Source organism: Delphinus delphis, chromosome 16 (assembly GCF_949987515.2).
Source record: "Delphinus delphis chromosome 16, mDelDel1.2, whole genome shotgun sequence".
Lineage (NCBI taxonomy): Eukaryota > Metazoa > Chordata > Mammalia > Artiodactyla > Delphinidae > Delphinus > Delphinus delphis.
The window spans coordinates 24351014-24367307 of NC_082698.1; the positions used below are offsets into that span (position 1 = coordinate 24351014).

The window sequence follows — 16294 nt, forward strand, 5'->3', positions numbered from 1 at the left end:
AAAGGATATTTGTTTGGAAACATACAGAGTTTCCCAATCCCCAGTCGAACATTTGGGAACGACTGAGATACAATACTTGGAAGGCACTTTGATAATGTGCCCATCAGACACTAATGGTTGCTGTGGTGCTCTAAGATCATGAGTGAGGTGCCGCCCTCTCTAAGCGCTCACACTGAGGCTGACTAAGACAGACCAGGTGGATAGAGGTATATGGTGCCCCGCAGGCAGCCCACACGGAGGTGTGTGCATCTCTGTGTCGGGCCAGCATTAGCAGCTTGTTTTCTGAACAACCCATCTCCAATTGCTCCTTCCATCCTCCCTGACATGGAAGAGCATGTGCAGGACAGCAGGAATCCTCTGGGATTCCTGGAAGAGGTGGCAGGGTAGCAGCAGCCCACCAGGAACATGCTGGGGAAGAAGCCACCGCCACCAGTCCCAACACATTATATATTCTCTGGTGAGGACAGCAAGGCTCTCCAGGAGGTAATCCCCCTCTCACCTCATTCTTCTTCCCTTTGATTTTAGACCAGAACAAAAGCCTGCAGATGGGCTTCTAGTCAACAGCTTCAGCTTACACTGTGCCTTTCAGTCCCTCTGTCTCTCTAGGGAGGGAACATCTTCAACCACTTCAGCTCTGTTTGGGGAGCATGGTCACTTAGCTATCCTCGAACACAATGGGCAAGAATTGTGGTTGGTGTCCATCACACCACCAGCAGCTGGGACATGATGTTAGAATTCACCTTCCATATCTTAAGGCAGTGCATTAATAATTTTATAATTACTTTGGAATTTGGGAGAGAAAGTGGTCACGGAAATGGGATGCTTAGTGGCTTTATGGGGAGGCACCATAGAACAGTGGTGAGAGGCTCTGTTCTGGATTTCAGTGACAAAGGTTTCAAAGAGGAGGCAGGAAACCCTTCCTATAAAAGGCCAGACAGTAAGTCCTATGGACTTTGTGGGCCACACAGTCTCTGTCACAACTACTCAACTCTGCTGCTGCAACATAAAAGGAGTCATGTACAATAGATGAGTGGATAAGCGTGGCTGTGCACCAAGAAAGCTTGATTTGCGGACACTGAAATTTGAATTTCATATCATTTTTACATGTCACAAGATATTATTCTTTTGATTTTTTTCTAATCCCTTAAATATATAAATACTATCCTTACTGTGGGCCATATAAAAACAGGCGGTGAGCCAGATATGGCCCACTGCAGGCCATAGCTTACTAAACCCTGGTTTATAATTGCAGCTCTGAAATTTCTTAGCCATAAAATCTTGGGCAAGTTTTGTTTCCAAGCCTCAGTTTCCTCCTCTGTAAAATGGAAACAATAACAGCCTCAACCTCAACTGGGTTTCCTATGGATACAATGAAAGCAAAATGTTTTAGCACAGAGTTGCTGCGCGTGCTCGCAGCAGGCAGTAAGTGTGAGCTGTTACTGTCATTTTCCTCCACTCTTCAAAATTCTCCGCAGCTTCTGCCAAATGCATCCAGGCTACTATCAAACAGGATCAAGGATCCTCGTGCCTCTATTAACAAAGAAACATTCTAGACTTTTCATACTAACATCAGTAGCCTTCAAGAGTTTATGGGGTCCTAAAACATGCCTCAAACCCTGGGCGCACTCATTTGTCAGTTTCCTCCCAGATCTCAGTCCTTGGAATTCAAGAGCTGAGGACCGAAGTGTCAGGTTAGTATGCTCCAACCCAGAAATACAGTCATCCCTCGGTATCCATGGGAGGTTGGTTCCAGAACCCCACACAGATACCAAAATCCACGGATGCTCAATTCCCTTATATAAAATGCCACAGTATTTGCACCTAACCTACACACATCCTCCCATATACTTTAGTCTCTAGATTACTTATAACACCTAATACAATGTGAATGCTACGTAAATAGTTGCCAGCATGTGGCAAATTCAACTTTTGCTTTTTGGAACTTTCTGGAATTCTTAAAAATATTTTTGATCTGCAGTCGGTTGAATCCACGGATATGGAACCCACAAATATGGAGGAGGAGCTATAACAATATTTCTTGAGCACTGGCCAATTCTCATGCCCCCTGGCATCTGCTAAGTGCTCTATGCAGTTCTTTCCCTTCATCTTCACAACAACAAAAGGATGCTGACAAGATGATGAGCTCCAAGTTTCAGAGAAGGAGACCAAAGTATAAGAAGATCAGATAACTAGGCAAGGCCATGCATGTAGTAACCAAGAGTCGTGGGGTTCCTTCCTGAACCATGGCTCTTGCTCTGGAGCTAAGAAAGGGGCCTCAGTGCTTCTCTGTCTGAACCAGTATCCTGAATGCCTAGGGATTTTGTTATAATGCTGGTTATGATTTATTAAGGCCCAGGGAGGTCCTGAGATTCTGCATTTCTAAAAAGCTGTCAGGTGATGTCAATGCCACTGGTCCTAGGACCACGCTTAGAGTGACAAGGCTCTAGATGCAGTGAGAAATGAGACCTTTCCCCATTAATGACCAACGTGGTCTACAGATGAATCAAATCAGTGACCTAGTTTTCCATGGAGCCAGACTGCCACAGTTAGACTCAAAACTCCACCAAATGCCAGACGTGTGGCCTTGGGGACAAGTCTCTAAACTTTTCTGTGCCTCATGTTTCCTGCCTGTGAAGGGAAAGATAATAGCTCTTATCTCATTGGGGTGCGACAATGATTAAATGACATAATACATACACAAAGCATTTAGAACAAGGTCTAACCCTCTGTAAACATTCAATAAATGTAAGACAATCAGAAGATCAAGAAAAATGAGGATCCTACCAAAGGATTATCTAAAAATGTGCTCTATGAGGTTTGCTCTCCCTGCACAGCTAATAATTTGCACAGATCCATCCAAACCCTCTTATCATTCAAGCCACTTTACAGTTAAGTAAACCAACTTGCATCCAGTCATAAAATTAAATTAGAGAAAGTTCACCTTGAAAGGGCAGGACCCAGATGCCAAGAAGCAGCAGCTTTCCATACTACTCAGCCATAAAAAGAAATGAAATTGAGTTATTTGTAGTGAGGCGGATGGACCTACAGTCTGTCATACAGAGTGAAGTAAGTAAGAAAGAGAAAGACAAATACCGTATGCTAACACATATATATGGAATCTAAAAAAAGGTTCTGAAGAACCTAGGGGCAGGACAGGAATAAAGACACAGACATAGAGAATGGACTTGAGGACATGGTGCGGGGGGGAGGGAAAGCTGAAAGCTGGGACAAAGTGAGAGAGTGGCATTGACACATATACACTACCAAATGTAAAATAGGTAACTAGTGGGAAGCAGCCGCATAGCACAGGGAGATCAGCTCTGTGTGGGATAGGGAGGGTGGGAGGGAGACACAAGAGGGAGGGGACATGGGGATATATGTATACATATAGCTGAGTCACTTTGTTATATAGCAGAAACTAACACAACATTGTAAACCACAGTAAATTCCAGGCTCCTGCAAAGTTAGAAGTTAATAACACAAATGCAGAGGCAACAGGAACAATAATTCCCATAACCTCTCAGAGCTCAAAGACAGAACTCAAATGACTGTGGGACACATCACTTATTGAAGGACCACCGTTCTTGCAACATTGAATCAGTCACTAAATAAATATTTGCGAGGGATGAAATAATCATTGCGATAGACATGGGAACTGCCTTTGTGAAGCTTATGGTCTAGCAGGAAAGTCACTAAGCACACAATTGCAAGTATTTCATTAATTACAAGTGTGACAGTGGTAGGAAAGCAAAGTCAAGGTATGGGAACGTGTACCAAGAAACCTAACCTAGAGACCTAAGAGGGACCCCTGAGGAGCGAGCATTTAGTCTCAGGTCTAAAGGGTGAACAGGAGTTGCCCAGGCAAAGAGCCTGTCCATCTTTACTGAGCACTTATTATATGCCTGGTTCTGTATCAGGCATTGGGGTTAGAAGGATTAATTAACAAGTGCCTTTCCTCAAAGAACTCACAGTCTATTGGGGGCAAATAAACATCCATTACATCTGCTGCTGGGAAATGATAGGGGCTCTTCAGCACCATGTAACAGATTAAACAATCACTTTAAAAATGTTCTGATACTAAGAATTCCACCAAAAATCTTCCTAATTGCAAAATGTTCTGTTGTGAGTTTAGAGAACTTCTCTCATAATTTAATAAAACAGATGAAATTGAGAAACTGTCAAACCCCGTGGAGCACCCGGTGTTTCACCAAGATACCAAGGCTTGCTTGTCAGCAGATGCGCAAGCTCTGGAAGAAAACTCACAGCAGATCCAGGGCAGCCCAACCATCCAAAAGAAAGGTGAAATGAGAAACTGGACAAAGGGGAGTGAAGCAGGATATTAAACTTTGGAGACCTGGAAAAACATGCTTTTTGGTTAATAATATTAACAATCATCACCATAATGTTAATGATAACTAAACACTCTGATCAACCTGTATGTGCACTTCCACTCAATTCTGTGGGTGGGTACTTATCGTCCCAGTTTATGGATGAGAAAACTACGGATTAGAATAAACAAGAAATTTCTGTTTATGGCATTATGGCATACTAAATAACCTGAAAACTAAAGTCCACAAAGCATTAGACTTGCTCAACAAAACAACACATCCTTTTAATCACAAAATGGAGTTTGCAAGTAGTTTGATCCTCAAATGTCAAAATCAAAGGGTGAACTGCGTATTAGAGCAGTAAATAGAAACTGCAGCGCTCCCTTGGGGGCTGACTGGGACAAATGGCTGGACTCGCTGAACAAGGGGCTTGGAGTTTAATGGCCATAAGAGGATAAAAGATGAGGTACTGAGCCTGCATGAAGTGGGTAGATAGTACTGAGACTCCTCCACATAAAGTTAGGAACTTAAAAGAGTTACAGCCTCAGTGTAAATAGACAACAAAGAGAAATTCACCCACCGGGACAGGAAGACCACAAGGAAATCCAACTATCTCTCCTGGGTTCTGCATGGGGAAAAAAATGCCTACCCTGAGAATTCGTATCCATGGGTCTTCTATCATAAGAGTTTAGAGTTCTAATATACATCAACCAGGTAGTCTAGAAAGCCCCAAAATGAGAATTTAACATAAAAAATTATCCTAAGCAAGTGATATCTCTTACAGCATCCGACAGAAACAAATGAAAGGACATACCCTTAACCTGGACCATTTCCAAGTTCCATAAATAAAGCCTTTCTGAAAATGAGTTCATAATCCAAAATCCAACACAAACGGAAAAAGTCCACCATGAATGAAAGTCAGCAGTCACAGTAAACAATAGGAAAGACCTCCAAGACCTTCAAATAATAGAACAATCAGATAAAGACTCTAAAATAAATGTTTCAATTAATTGAAGACATAAAGAAAGGAATAAAAACATAAAAGATCAAGACACTATCAACAAAGACCAGTCATATGTGAAAAAGAATCTCTAGAAAATAAAAATTAAATTATTGAAAATAAAATCTCGATGGATTGGCTATTAGCAGATAAGCACACCTCAAGAGAGACTTAGTGAACAAGAAGATAAAGCTGAGAAAATGTAACACAATAAGTAAAGAGAAGAAAAATATCAGAGGTCAGTAGACAAGAAAAAAAGAATGGGACGAAGTCCAACATACATCTAATAAGAGTTCCAGAAGGAGTGAAAATAGAAAGATAAAGGAGAGATTATTCAAAGACACAGTGTTAAAAAAAGAGACAAAAGGCCCAAAATGCAGTCATTTGTGTTAAGCCCACATCAACAAACTGAGACTTAATGCCTAACCCAATTGCAATTTCAGCCTTTCCTAGAAATGTAATCTCAACTGGTCAGTTTGAAATTACCCAGTCAGCACTGGTCATTCCTGGTCAGTGAGGAAATCTGCCTGACAGACCCCTGTACCCCAAAGGAAGGTGACCTTGCCTGAGACAACTCACTCTTTGCTAGTAACCTCCTTGTCCTGCCCCCTTCTGCCTATAAAAGTTTTCCATTTTGTACAGCTCTTTAGAGTTCCTTTCTAATTGCTAGACGGAATGTTGCCCAATTCATGAATTGTTGGAAAAATCCAATAATATCTTTAAAATTTACTCAGTTAAATTTTATTTTTTAACAACAGGAATCCTCAGATTCAGGAAACACAATGAGTCCTAAGCATAGTAATTAAAACTAAATTCATACCAAATGCATTGTGCTGAAATTCCAGAACATGAAGGACAAAGAGAAACTCTAACAATCAAACAAAGAAAGGGCAGGATACTTAAAAAGGAGCAATAATAATTAGACTGACAGCAGACTCCTCAATAGCATCATTAAAAGCTAACACAGAGGACTAACATCTTCAAAGTACAAGTAGAAAACAGGGTTTCAACTTAACCATTTACAAGTAAGGCCAAAATAAATACATTTTCAGACAAGCAAAAGAGAGTGTTAGTCATTGAAAAATTTGTCATTTTAAGAACTATGAAAGGATGCACTTCAAGAAGAAGGAGATGGAACCTAGAGGTAAGAAACTGGAGAGGTGAAGAAACAGAAAACAAAAGAACTGGTAAATATTCTGGTGAATCTGAATAAATAATTCATAGACTCTATAAAATACTGATGATGATGACTAATACTGGGAAGACTGTAGGAGGTAACTGGAGTTAAAACATTCCAAGTCCCTGCACTGTTTGCAAGAAGGATAAGGATATTGATCAACTTTACATTTGTTTAGACTTGATGTCAACTATGCATGTTAAATTTTTAAGGAAATCAGAGAGAGACAGAATTACACTGAGCGGTGGTACTATTCAGCAAAAATAAATAAATACACCAGGAAAAGGAGAATAGGGAGTAATGAGGAGAGAGAAATGAGTGGTGGAGGGAAAAAGAGGGAATAAAGAAAACTCAGTCCAAGAGAAAGCAGGAACACACTATTTTTGAGCATTAAAAAAAAAATCAGGGTAAATAGAAAATAAGAAGTAGAAATAACCCTAAAATTATCAATAAATATAAATAGACTAAACACACAAGTCAAAAAACAAAGATATCAGATTAGGTTTTTTTTTAATTACAAGAGACTCACTGAAATATAAGGACACCAAAAGTTTAAAAGTACAGAAAAATGATGCAAAAAAAACTGGTAAAGCTATATTAATATCACACAATTTTATAAGTAAAAGCATTAAGGATTAAGGAGGGTTCTTGCATAATATTAAAGGGACAATTCAACAGGAAGAAGTGTTAACTATAACCTTTTACTCACCTTGTGAACATAATTTAAGATGTACTTAAGGCCAAAAACTACAAGGAAAAATAGACAAATCTCCAAACTTTTTTTCTGTAATTAGGTAGACAAAAAAATTAGGAAAGGTATAGATTTGGACAATGCAATTAACAAGGTTGGTCTGACAAACATCATATAGACTCCCGAATCTTGAACATTTGGAGAATACATATCTTTTTCAAGAACCTAGGCATTGGTTATAAAAACTGACTATCAGCAGAAGCAAGAAGAACTACAATTCTGCAGCCTGTGGAACAAAAACCACATTCACAGAAAGATAGACAAGATGAAAAGGCAGAGGGCTATGTACCAGATGAAGGAACAAGATAAAACCCCAGAAAAACAGCTAAATGAAGTGGAGATAGGCAACCTTCCAGAAAAAGAATTCAGAATAATGATAGTGAAGATGATCCAGGACCTCGAAAAGTGAATGGAGGCAAAGATTGAGAAGATGCAAGAAATGTTTAACAAAGATCTAGAAGGATTAAAGAACAAACAAACGGAGATGAACAACACAATAACTGAAATGAAAAATACACTAGAAGGAATCAATAGCAGAATAACTAAGGCAGAAGAACGGATAAGTGACCCAGAAGACAGAATGGTGGAACTCACTGCTGCGGAACAGAATAAAGAAAAAAGAATGAAAAGAAATGAAGACAGCCTAAGAAACCTCTGGGACAACATTAAACACAGCAACATTCACATGATACAGGTCCTAGAAGGAGAAGAGAGAGAGAAAGGACCGGAGAAAATATTGGAAGAGATTATAGTCAAAAACTTCCCTAACATGGGAAAGGAAATAGCCACCCAAGTCCAGGAAGCTCAGAGAGTCCCATACAGGATAAACCCAAGGAGAAACACGCCAAGACACATAGTAATCAAATTGGCAAAAATTAAAGACAAAGAAAAATTATGGAAAGCAGCAAGGGAAAAACGAAAAATAACATACAAGGGAACTCCCATAAGGTTAACAGCTGATTTCTCAGCAGAAACTCTACAAGCCAGAAGGGAGTGTCATGATATACTTAAAGTGATGAAAGGGAAGAACCTACAACCAAGATTACTCTACCCGGCAAGGATTTCATTCAGATTCGATGGAGAAATCAAAAGCTTTACAGACAAGCAAAAGCTAAGAGAATTCAGCACCACCAAACCAGCTCTACAACAAATGCTAAAGGAACTTCTCTAACTGGGAAACACAAGAGAAGAAAAGGACCTACAAAAACAAACCCAAAACAATTAAGAAAATGGTCATAGGAACATACATATAGATAATTACCTTAAATGTGAACGAATTAAATGCTCCAACCAAAAGACACAGGCTTGCTGAATGGATATAAAAACAAGACCCATACATATGCTGTCTACAAGAGACCCACCTCAGACCTAGGGACACATTCAGACTGAAAGTGAGGGGATGGAAAAAGATATTCCATGCAAATGTAAGTCAAAAGATACCTGGAGTAGCAATACTCATATCAGATAAAATAGACTTTAAAATAAAGAATGTTACAAGAGACAAGGAAGGACACTACATAATGATCAAGGGATCAATCCAAGAAGAAGATGTAACAATTACAAATATATATGCACCCAACATAGGAGCACCTCAATACATAAGGCAACTGCTAACAGCTATAAAAGAGGAAATCCACAATAACACAATAATACTGGGGGACCTTAACACCTCACTTACACCAATGGACAGATCATCCAAACAGAAAATTAATAAAGAAACACAAGCTTTAAATGACACAACAGACCAGCTAGAGTTTATTGATATTTATAGGACATTCCATCCAAAAACAGCAGATTACACTTTCTTCTCAAGTGCGCACGGAACATTCTCCAGGATAAGTCATATCTTGGGTCACAAATCAAGCCTCAGTAAATTTAAGAAAACTGAAATCATATGAAGCATCTTTTCTGACCACAGTGCTATGAGATTAGAAATCAATTACAGGGAAAAAAACATAAAAAACACTAACACTTGGAAGCTAAACAATATATTACTAAATAACCAAGAGATCACTGAAGAAATCAAAGAGGAAATCAAAAAATACCTAGAGACAAATGACAATGAAAACGCCACGATCCAAAACCTATGGGATGCAGCAAAAGCAGTTCTAAGAGGGAAGTTTAGAGCTATACAAGCCTACCTCAGGAAACAAGAAAAATCTCCAACAATCTAACCTTAAACCTAAAGGAACTAGAGAAAGAAGAACAAACAAAATCCAAAGTTAGCAGAAGGAAAGAAATCATAAATATCAGAGCAGAAATAAATGAAATAGAAACAACGAAAACAATAGCAAAGATCAATTAAAACTGACTATTTAGCTGGTCACAAAACAAGTCTCAAAGAATCAGTATAATACAGATCACAATGCAAAAAGTGAGAAATCAATAACTAAAAGATAACTTAAATACCTATATTTTTAGAAATTTAAATTTGTACTTTTAATTATCATAGGAGAAACAGTGGATATTTTTTAAGACTTACTCTCAAAATGGAAATAATTTTGAAAATAGAAAATATTTAGGACTAGATGAAAATGAAAATACCACATTTCAAAACCTGCGGGAAGAAATGAAAGTTTTTCAAGGACATTTTGTACCTGTAAATGCTTAGTTATATTAGAAAAGCAGGCTGAACATTAATGAGCTGAGCACCAACCTTAACCAGGTAGAAAAAGAACAGAATGAACCCAATGTATGGTTAATATTATGGGCTTTGGAATTAGAAATATAAGAATAATTGGTCATTTATTTGCCAAGCATAATGCTAAGCTCTTTCAATCCTCCTTTCAACATGCCTTTTATTTTTAACATTTTGCCAATTTTATTTCATCCGTCCTCCATCTCCATAACCATGTGTCTCCGATCCCTTCCCCCTTTCTTCATTTCTTTGCTGGAAAATTCTAAAATAAACCCCAGACTATGTATCATTTCATCTGTAAATACTTCAATACATCTCTCTTATAAAAAGGCTTTTTTTTTTTTTACAAAACATAACCATAACACTCCTACTACACCTTATATAATCAACACTAATTTCTTAATTTCATCCAACACACATCCCATGTTCAGATTTCATTGACTGTAGAGAAAACAATGAACAGAGACACAGACCTTCCATGAGGCCAGCCACACGGAAGGCCCAGGCAAAAGAGGGAGCTACTGTTGTTGGTACATGATAAACGGTGACCGAGGACATTGAGGTGTCATGCTTTCCCCGTGTGGGGATTGAACGAGAGTGATGAAACCTGAGACTATGACTGAGGGCAGCTAAAATGAAGGGGGATAAATTAATTCTTTTGGCACAATTACATGCTAGTTTCTGTCCTGCCTGTAGAGTGAAGCCATGCTCTTCCTTTCACTGAATTACTCAGTTTCGTAGGGAGCTACTGAAGTTAAATGGTTACACTACTGGGAATAAGTAGCCTTATATTCTAGAATTCTCTACCAAGTGCTGGTTAATTTTATTACCGGGGAGAATCACAGGCTTTCCCCACACTGGAGTGCCCTCAGAAATCAGGGATATTGGCCAGGAGCAAAGTATAGGAGCTCTCTCCCCACACCTGGGGAGTTAGGACCCAGGCAGCCCAGGAGCATCTGTGTGAGTGCACGAAATAGGACAAGGTATGATGTCAAAGATGGAGATCCTGAGCCATTAGTCTTGCACACTCTTAATGTCCCAACAACATCCCTTTTCATAGGTTCTATATTGTCCCATAATACAGATCAAGAACCTCAGGTGCAGAGAAGTTAACCTCACACAGCTACAGATTGGCAGAGGCAGGATTCCAACCCAGGCCACCTAACACCAGAGCTTATATTCTGTATCGACACCAAACTCCTGAGGTTCATCATCCTCATCCGCTGATCGGGGATGACAACCGCCAACCCCAGAACTGTGAAGAGGAATTGAGACAAGGAGATAAAGCCACCAGCACAGTATCTGGCACGATGATGATAATGGTGATGAAGGAAATGATGGTGGTGACAACTGGCACTTGCAAAGATACAGGCCCACAAGGCTGTTACCATTGTTAATTGCTCCAGAATAACTTACTGCATAAAATCCTCAAAAAGATACCTTTCCTTCCATTTCACTCTCACAAACCTTCAAGAGGACATTTGCGCTCTATGTGAAAGCTAGTTTTCAAAGTCAAAATCATGGCATTTCACATCATATGAAGATATGAAGAAAAGTATTTAAAAGAATCTAACGAATAAAACTGCAGAGCAGCGGGGAGCTCACATTACCCAATGCAGTAAGTGTAGCCTTGAACTTAATTTTCTAGAATTCTTGAAATATCAGTGATGGCAGCATAAAAGACCAATTAATCAGATTGTTTGTTCTCTCTGTGTGAGTCCCTGTTGCCATCTACAGTTAAAAATGGGGCATGCAACACTGCCAAATAACTAATTCTGAAAACATTGTCCTGGAGATGATGGTGCTAAGAAAATATACTTGTTCGATGAGTACAGACAATGGAAATGCTACCTGAAGGAGCAGCTCTTTTTCAACCACCTCTTCTGTCTTGCTGATGAGACGCTTCTGCAGGGTATGAATTTTCTGTATCAGCTCAAAGGTACTGGGGTCACTGGCCTACTCGAGGGAAGCAAAATAAAGCAGCTGAAATTATCAGTTTCAAAGCACTGAGGTCCCTATGTAAAATAATTATTGTTCTGTTAAAATCTATTGCAAAGATGTAGACCCAATACAGAAAGAATTAGAACCAAAAAAATAAAAATAAAAAGTACAACAGATGAGAGAGTCATCAAAACAGACTGATGTTTGGCTCTAGTTAGCCAATAAATGGAAAGTGAGTATGTTTATTCCACCAGGGGAAATAATAACAACAGCGGCAATAATGGTAGCTCCTGGGCCAGATACCTGGTTCTGGGTACCTCCTGGGCCAGATACCTGCCGCCATCTGGACACTATGCTAAGTGTTTTTCATACATTATCAAATTTTAGTCACATGACAGCCCTACTAGACAGTATTATCTTCCCCTTTTACAGATAAGGCAACTGAGGCTCAGAGGAGGTCATTTACCCACACCGATAAAGGTCAGAGCTGGATTCAAGCCCAGATATGCCTGGCTCCAAAGCCTGGGCTTCTTAATTACTATGCTCTGAGGTTTTCCCTACCATCATTTCTGTTTCCATAGGAATGAGACAGGGTTCCCTAATTCATTCGTTTTCAGGATTCTCCTTCCATAATTGTCAACAAGAAGATTCATTACAGCCTATGATGGGGAAAGTTTCTAGGATGTGAACATCTGCTAATAATTGGCAGCAGAACAGGACCATGGCATTTAGCTCTCAAACGGCATTATCAATCCGTAAGGCTCTGATGCGCCTTCAATAGCTATCTGTGTACAATTCAAACAAGATCTACAGTTATATATTGATAATTTGTCCTCTAGACGTTGAACCAAAGCTTTACTTTCAACTGTACTGACATTCTGAATTAATCTAGCAGCTAAATATTTTCAACTACCTCCCAGAGTCTCTTTTCTAATTTTTTTAATAGACATTGACATGGAATTGGAAACTTTAAAGATCTGCTTGAAAACACATGGAATAAACTAATGTGACAGTAAATGAATTTAAAATTTTCAGCTCCTTAGAAAAAATATAGATACATGTATATATATAACTGAATCACTTTGCTGTACACCTGAAACTAACACAACATTGTTAATCAACTGTACTCCAATTAAAAAAAAAAGTGCAACAATCAAAGCTACCACAAAAATAAATTAATTAAATTAAATTAAATTTTCAGCTCCACTTCTCCAAGTGCATCCATGTTATTGTTATTTAGTAAGCTACTCCACTCTTGGCGTCTGAAGAGGAATAAATGAGGGTCCAAAAGAGGTGGGGGGAGATATTCCATTGACTATGACTTTGCTTAAGAAATACTAAGCAGTGCCAACCGATATCCATATTTTGGAAGTAGATTTGGCACACATTCACTTGGCAAGACTGGATGTCGTTAAAACTCAGGCCTCATGTTTACATAACAATTTATAATGCATTATCCTTAATGCTTTCTTCATTTAAAGGAAAAAGTGAAAATAGAAAACAAAAACCTACTTGGCTGTTTTTTCCCCTTGCCCTGCTCTTTCTTATATCACATACTTCTATTCTCCCAACACCCTAATTGTTCACTTAGTCAAAGCCCCTTCTGGCACCCACATTGCTGGGTACAACTAAAGGAGATGGGCATCTTTTTCTTGAATAAGCAGAGCTTGTCTGTTACTGTTATCTGCTGGTGGAAATGTCTATCAGGAGGTCATAAAATAAAATATGAGGTTTATTATTCATCACCTACCAATGGGACTTTGGCTGTGTTCCCAGATCCTAAAAGAAGGAGTTTGACTAACACAATGCTAGTTCTTTGAAAAGAGGGCAAGTTCACAAAAGCCCTATTTTCTTTGGGAAATAAAAGGGTGCAAAGGCCAGTTGAAAGATGGCGAAGACGCTGGTAGCCAGCGCAGCTGAAGGCAATTAACCATCCAAGACAAACAGGTAGCCGCAAAATAGCTGGTTGACCAAACACTGCTTAAACAACAACAAAAAATAATAATAATCAATGTCAATTGGTGAGGCCAGTTCACAGCTTTCACTGGGTCTTCTTTAGGCAGAAAGGATTTTGTCCAAGACTTTTAAAAACAAAACCCAAATCTGGAACAATCCAATTTACATTTGATCTAGCCTTGGATTTTAGGTGACAATGGCATAGTATGAAATAAAAACATGCTTCTTACCGTGCTTTAGGTAAGAAGACAAGCAGGTTAGAAGGAGGTTTGGGGGTGGGAGGAAGGTTCCCCCGAATGTTACCTCGAGCTTTCTCCATCTGTGCACATTCATGGGGTTCTCCAGTTCCTCCTCCAGGGCTCGGCATCTTGTCCTCTCCTTCAGGAATTCCCTTTGCGTGTGAAAAAGCTCCTGCCTGAATAAGACAAACTTTCTTTTGCAAAGAAGTTCTCCACCCATTTGAATATCCTTTACGTGCCCACTCCATCTTATACAAAAAGCTGGGATCAGAGAGACTTCAGGACCACTGAGACTAGCCTCCTAATCTGCGCAAGACACAGATGGTATCAATTCTTGCAGAGTGCAGACTTCAGCTTCAGCTTTACAAAAAAAAGTACCAGAGCTTCAGAATTATGATTCTGGATACCCAAGGAATTTTAGAAGTATATGGAAAGAAGAGGGAGGAGGTAAATTATGAGGATTTCAAAATATTGTTCAATGTGTCTAAACGTCTCCTACAGTAGCAGAAAACAAGCCACATTCCACCATGAGGTATGGCATCTGAATGCGAGAGACTGAGGCTCAGGTGAGAACCTGACATCAATTAGGGCAGCGCAGCACCACCCTGATGGCATACTGGAATCACCTGGGGAACGTTTAACAACATACCTTTGCCTGGACCCAACCCCCAAAGGGATTCTGCTTTAATTGGTCTAGCATGCAGCTTGGGTTTCATAGATTTTTTAAGTCCTGCTGGTAATTCTAATGTGTAGCCAGCATTGAAAAACACCAAATTAGAAGTGATCTTTTCTCTCATGTTCCGCAACTACACAGATGGCTGAAAAAGTCCCGAAGAACTAGCTCTGGCTCAAACATACTTCTAAAATCTGTAGGAATCTCTAGTTAATAGGTAACGTGCTACAGCCATCCACAGTATCCAGTGAGCTGGCTGCCACCCTATTGAAAGAGAAGCTCTGCTGGGAGGTGGAGAAGAGGCAAGCACTCGTGTTGACACGGGCAAGAGGATATTATTATCTGTCCTCATCTGCTGCGTGTGCGCAGATTACTAATACTAAGCCATCTCTTTTACTTAATTGCTTCATTTAAACCAATAATACAACTTCCCCTCATTAGCAAGACAAACCATTAGAATTAACTGCATAATGTTCACTCAACAGGGAGCTCAAGCTGCTTAGAATTAAAACCATATTTTTAACACTACAATTTTCTAGAGTGTCATCAGTAGCGAAGGGCAAGTTAGCTACTATTATTGATGGCTTCTTTTGTACCAGACTCTGTGCTAGGCATATTATGTTCCTTTTCGTGTTTAATTTTAACTGCAAGCCTTAAGCTCAGATAAGTGATTCGCCCAAGGTAACACAGCTTGTAGGTGACAAGTCTGAGATTGGAATTCATGCCTGCTTGCCTCCAATATTTTTATTGTCCTCCCATTATAAAGAAAGGTAAAATCTATTATCAACAAACCAGCAATGTTGACTGAGAATGGGTAGAATTTGGTCCTTTGCGTATATAATAAAAATAACACATGGCTGGCAAGTTTAGTGATGGTCCTGGAGATCATTCAATAGCTACTTAGAATAAACCCATTTGTCTCCAAAATGTCAATGGTAGCATCTCTGGATAGTAAACTTATGAGAGATTTTCTAATCGCATCTTCATAATTTTTCTGCATGCCCCATGTTTTCTACAATGTATCTGTACTACTTTCATCGTCTGAAATATGAGCAACTCTTTAAAAGAAAAAAGAGTATTGATCTATCCAAGATGGCGGCAACTTCCCTTGCTCTTCCTGAACATATTCACTGCATTTAAATACCAAAACTATCTAATTCAATTAATTTAAGAAGTAGATCCAAACTGTGTCCTTGTCCCAAGGTGGCCAAGGATACTGTTCATCTACAAGTCTGTGGAGAATAAGATAGCTACTGTGAAAACACCAGACCTATTATGTGGTTTCCTGCAATTGCCTATATGGAATATGGTGATGTTTTCCCAAAGGGAAAGTAGATCTTGTATATTGTAAGATTTAAAGCAAAGGGAAGGCACACTAAGCTCAAATGAAAGCCGCAGAAGATAAATCAAGAGTGAGATGTAATATCTGGCCGCCTTCTAAGGAAACACAGTTTTCAAACAGTGTAAAATTAAATTTTCCCCTCTTTTCATTCTGCATGTAATTCCAAGAAAAAGACATGCAGACGTTACCAGGATTCAATTTAAATATTGATGCTCCATTTCTTGCATACTGCCTTATTAAAGAAATGCT

The 16294-nt window shown here is 39.2% G+C and overlaps 1 protein-coding gene across 1 annotated transcript in view; it reads right to left on the reverse strand.

Moving 5' to 3' along the window:
* Positions 1–16294, reverse strand: part of CFAP58 (cilia and flagella associated protein 58) — a 107533-nt gene that overhangs the window by 52618 nt on the left and 38621 nt on the right. Inside the window, exons 14-15 of the mRNA XM_060034441.1 lie at positions 14095–14206; positions 11746–11850 (exon numbers count right to left, since the gene is read on the reverse strand). Coding sequence (XP_059890424.1) covers positions 11746–11850; positions 14095–14206 — 217 coding nt within the window. The remainder of the gene's footprint in view (positions 1–11745; positions 11851–14094; positions 14207–16294) is intronic.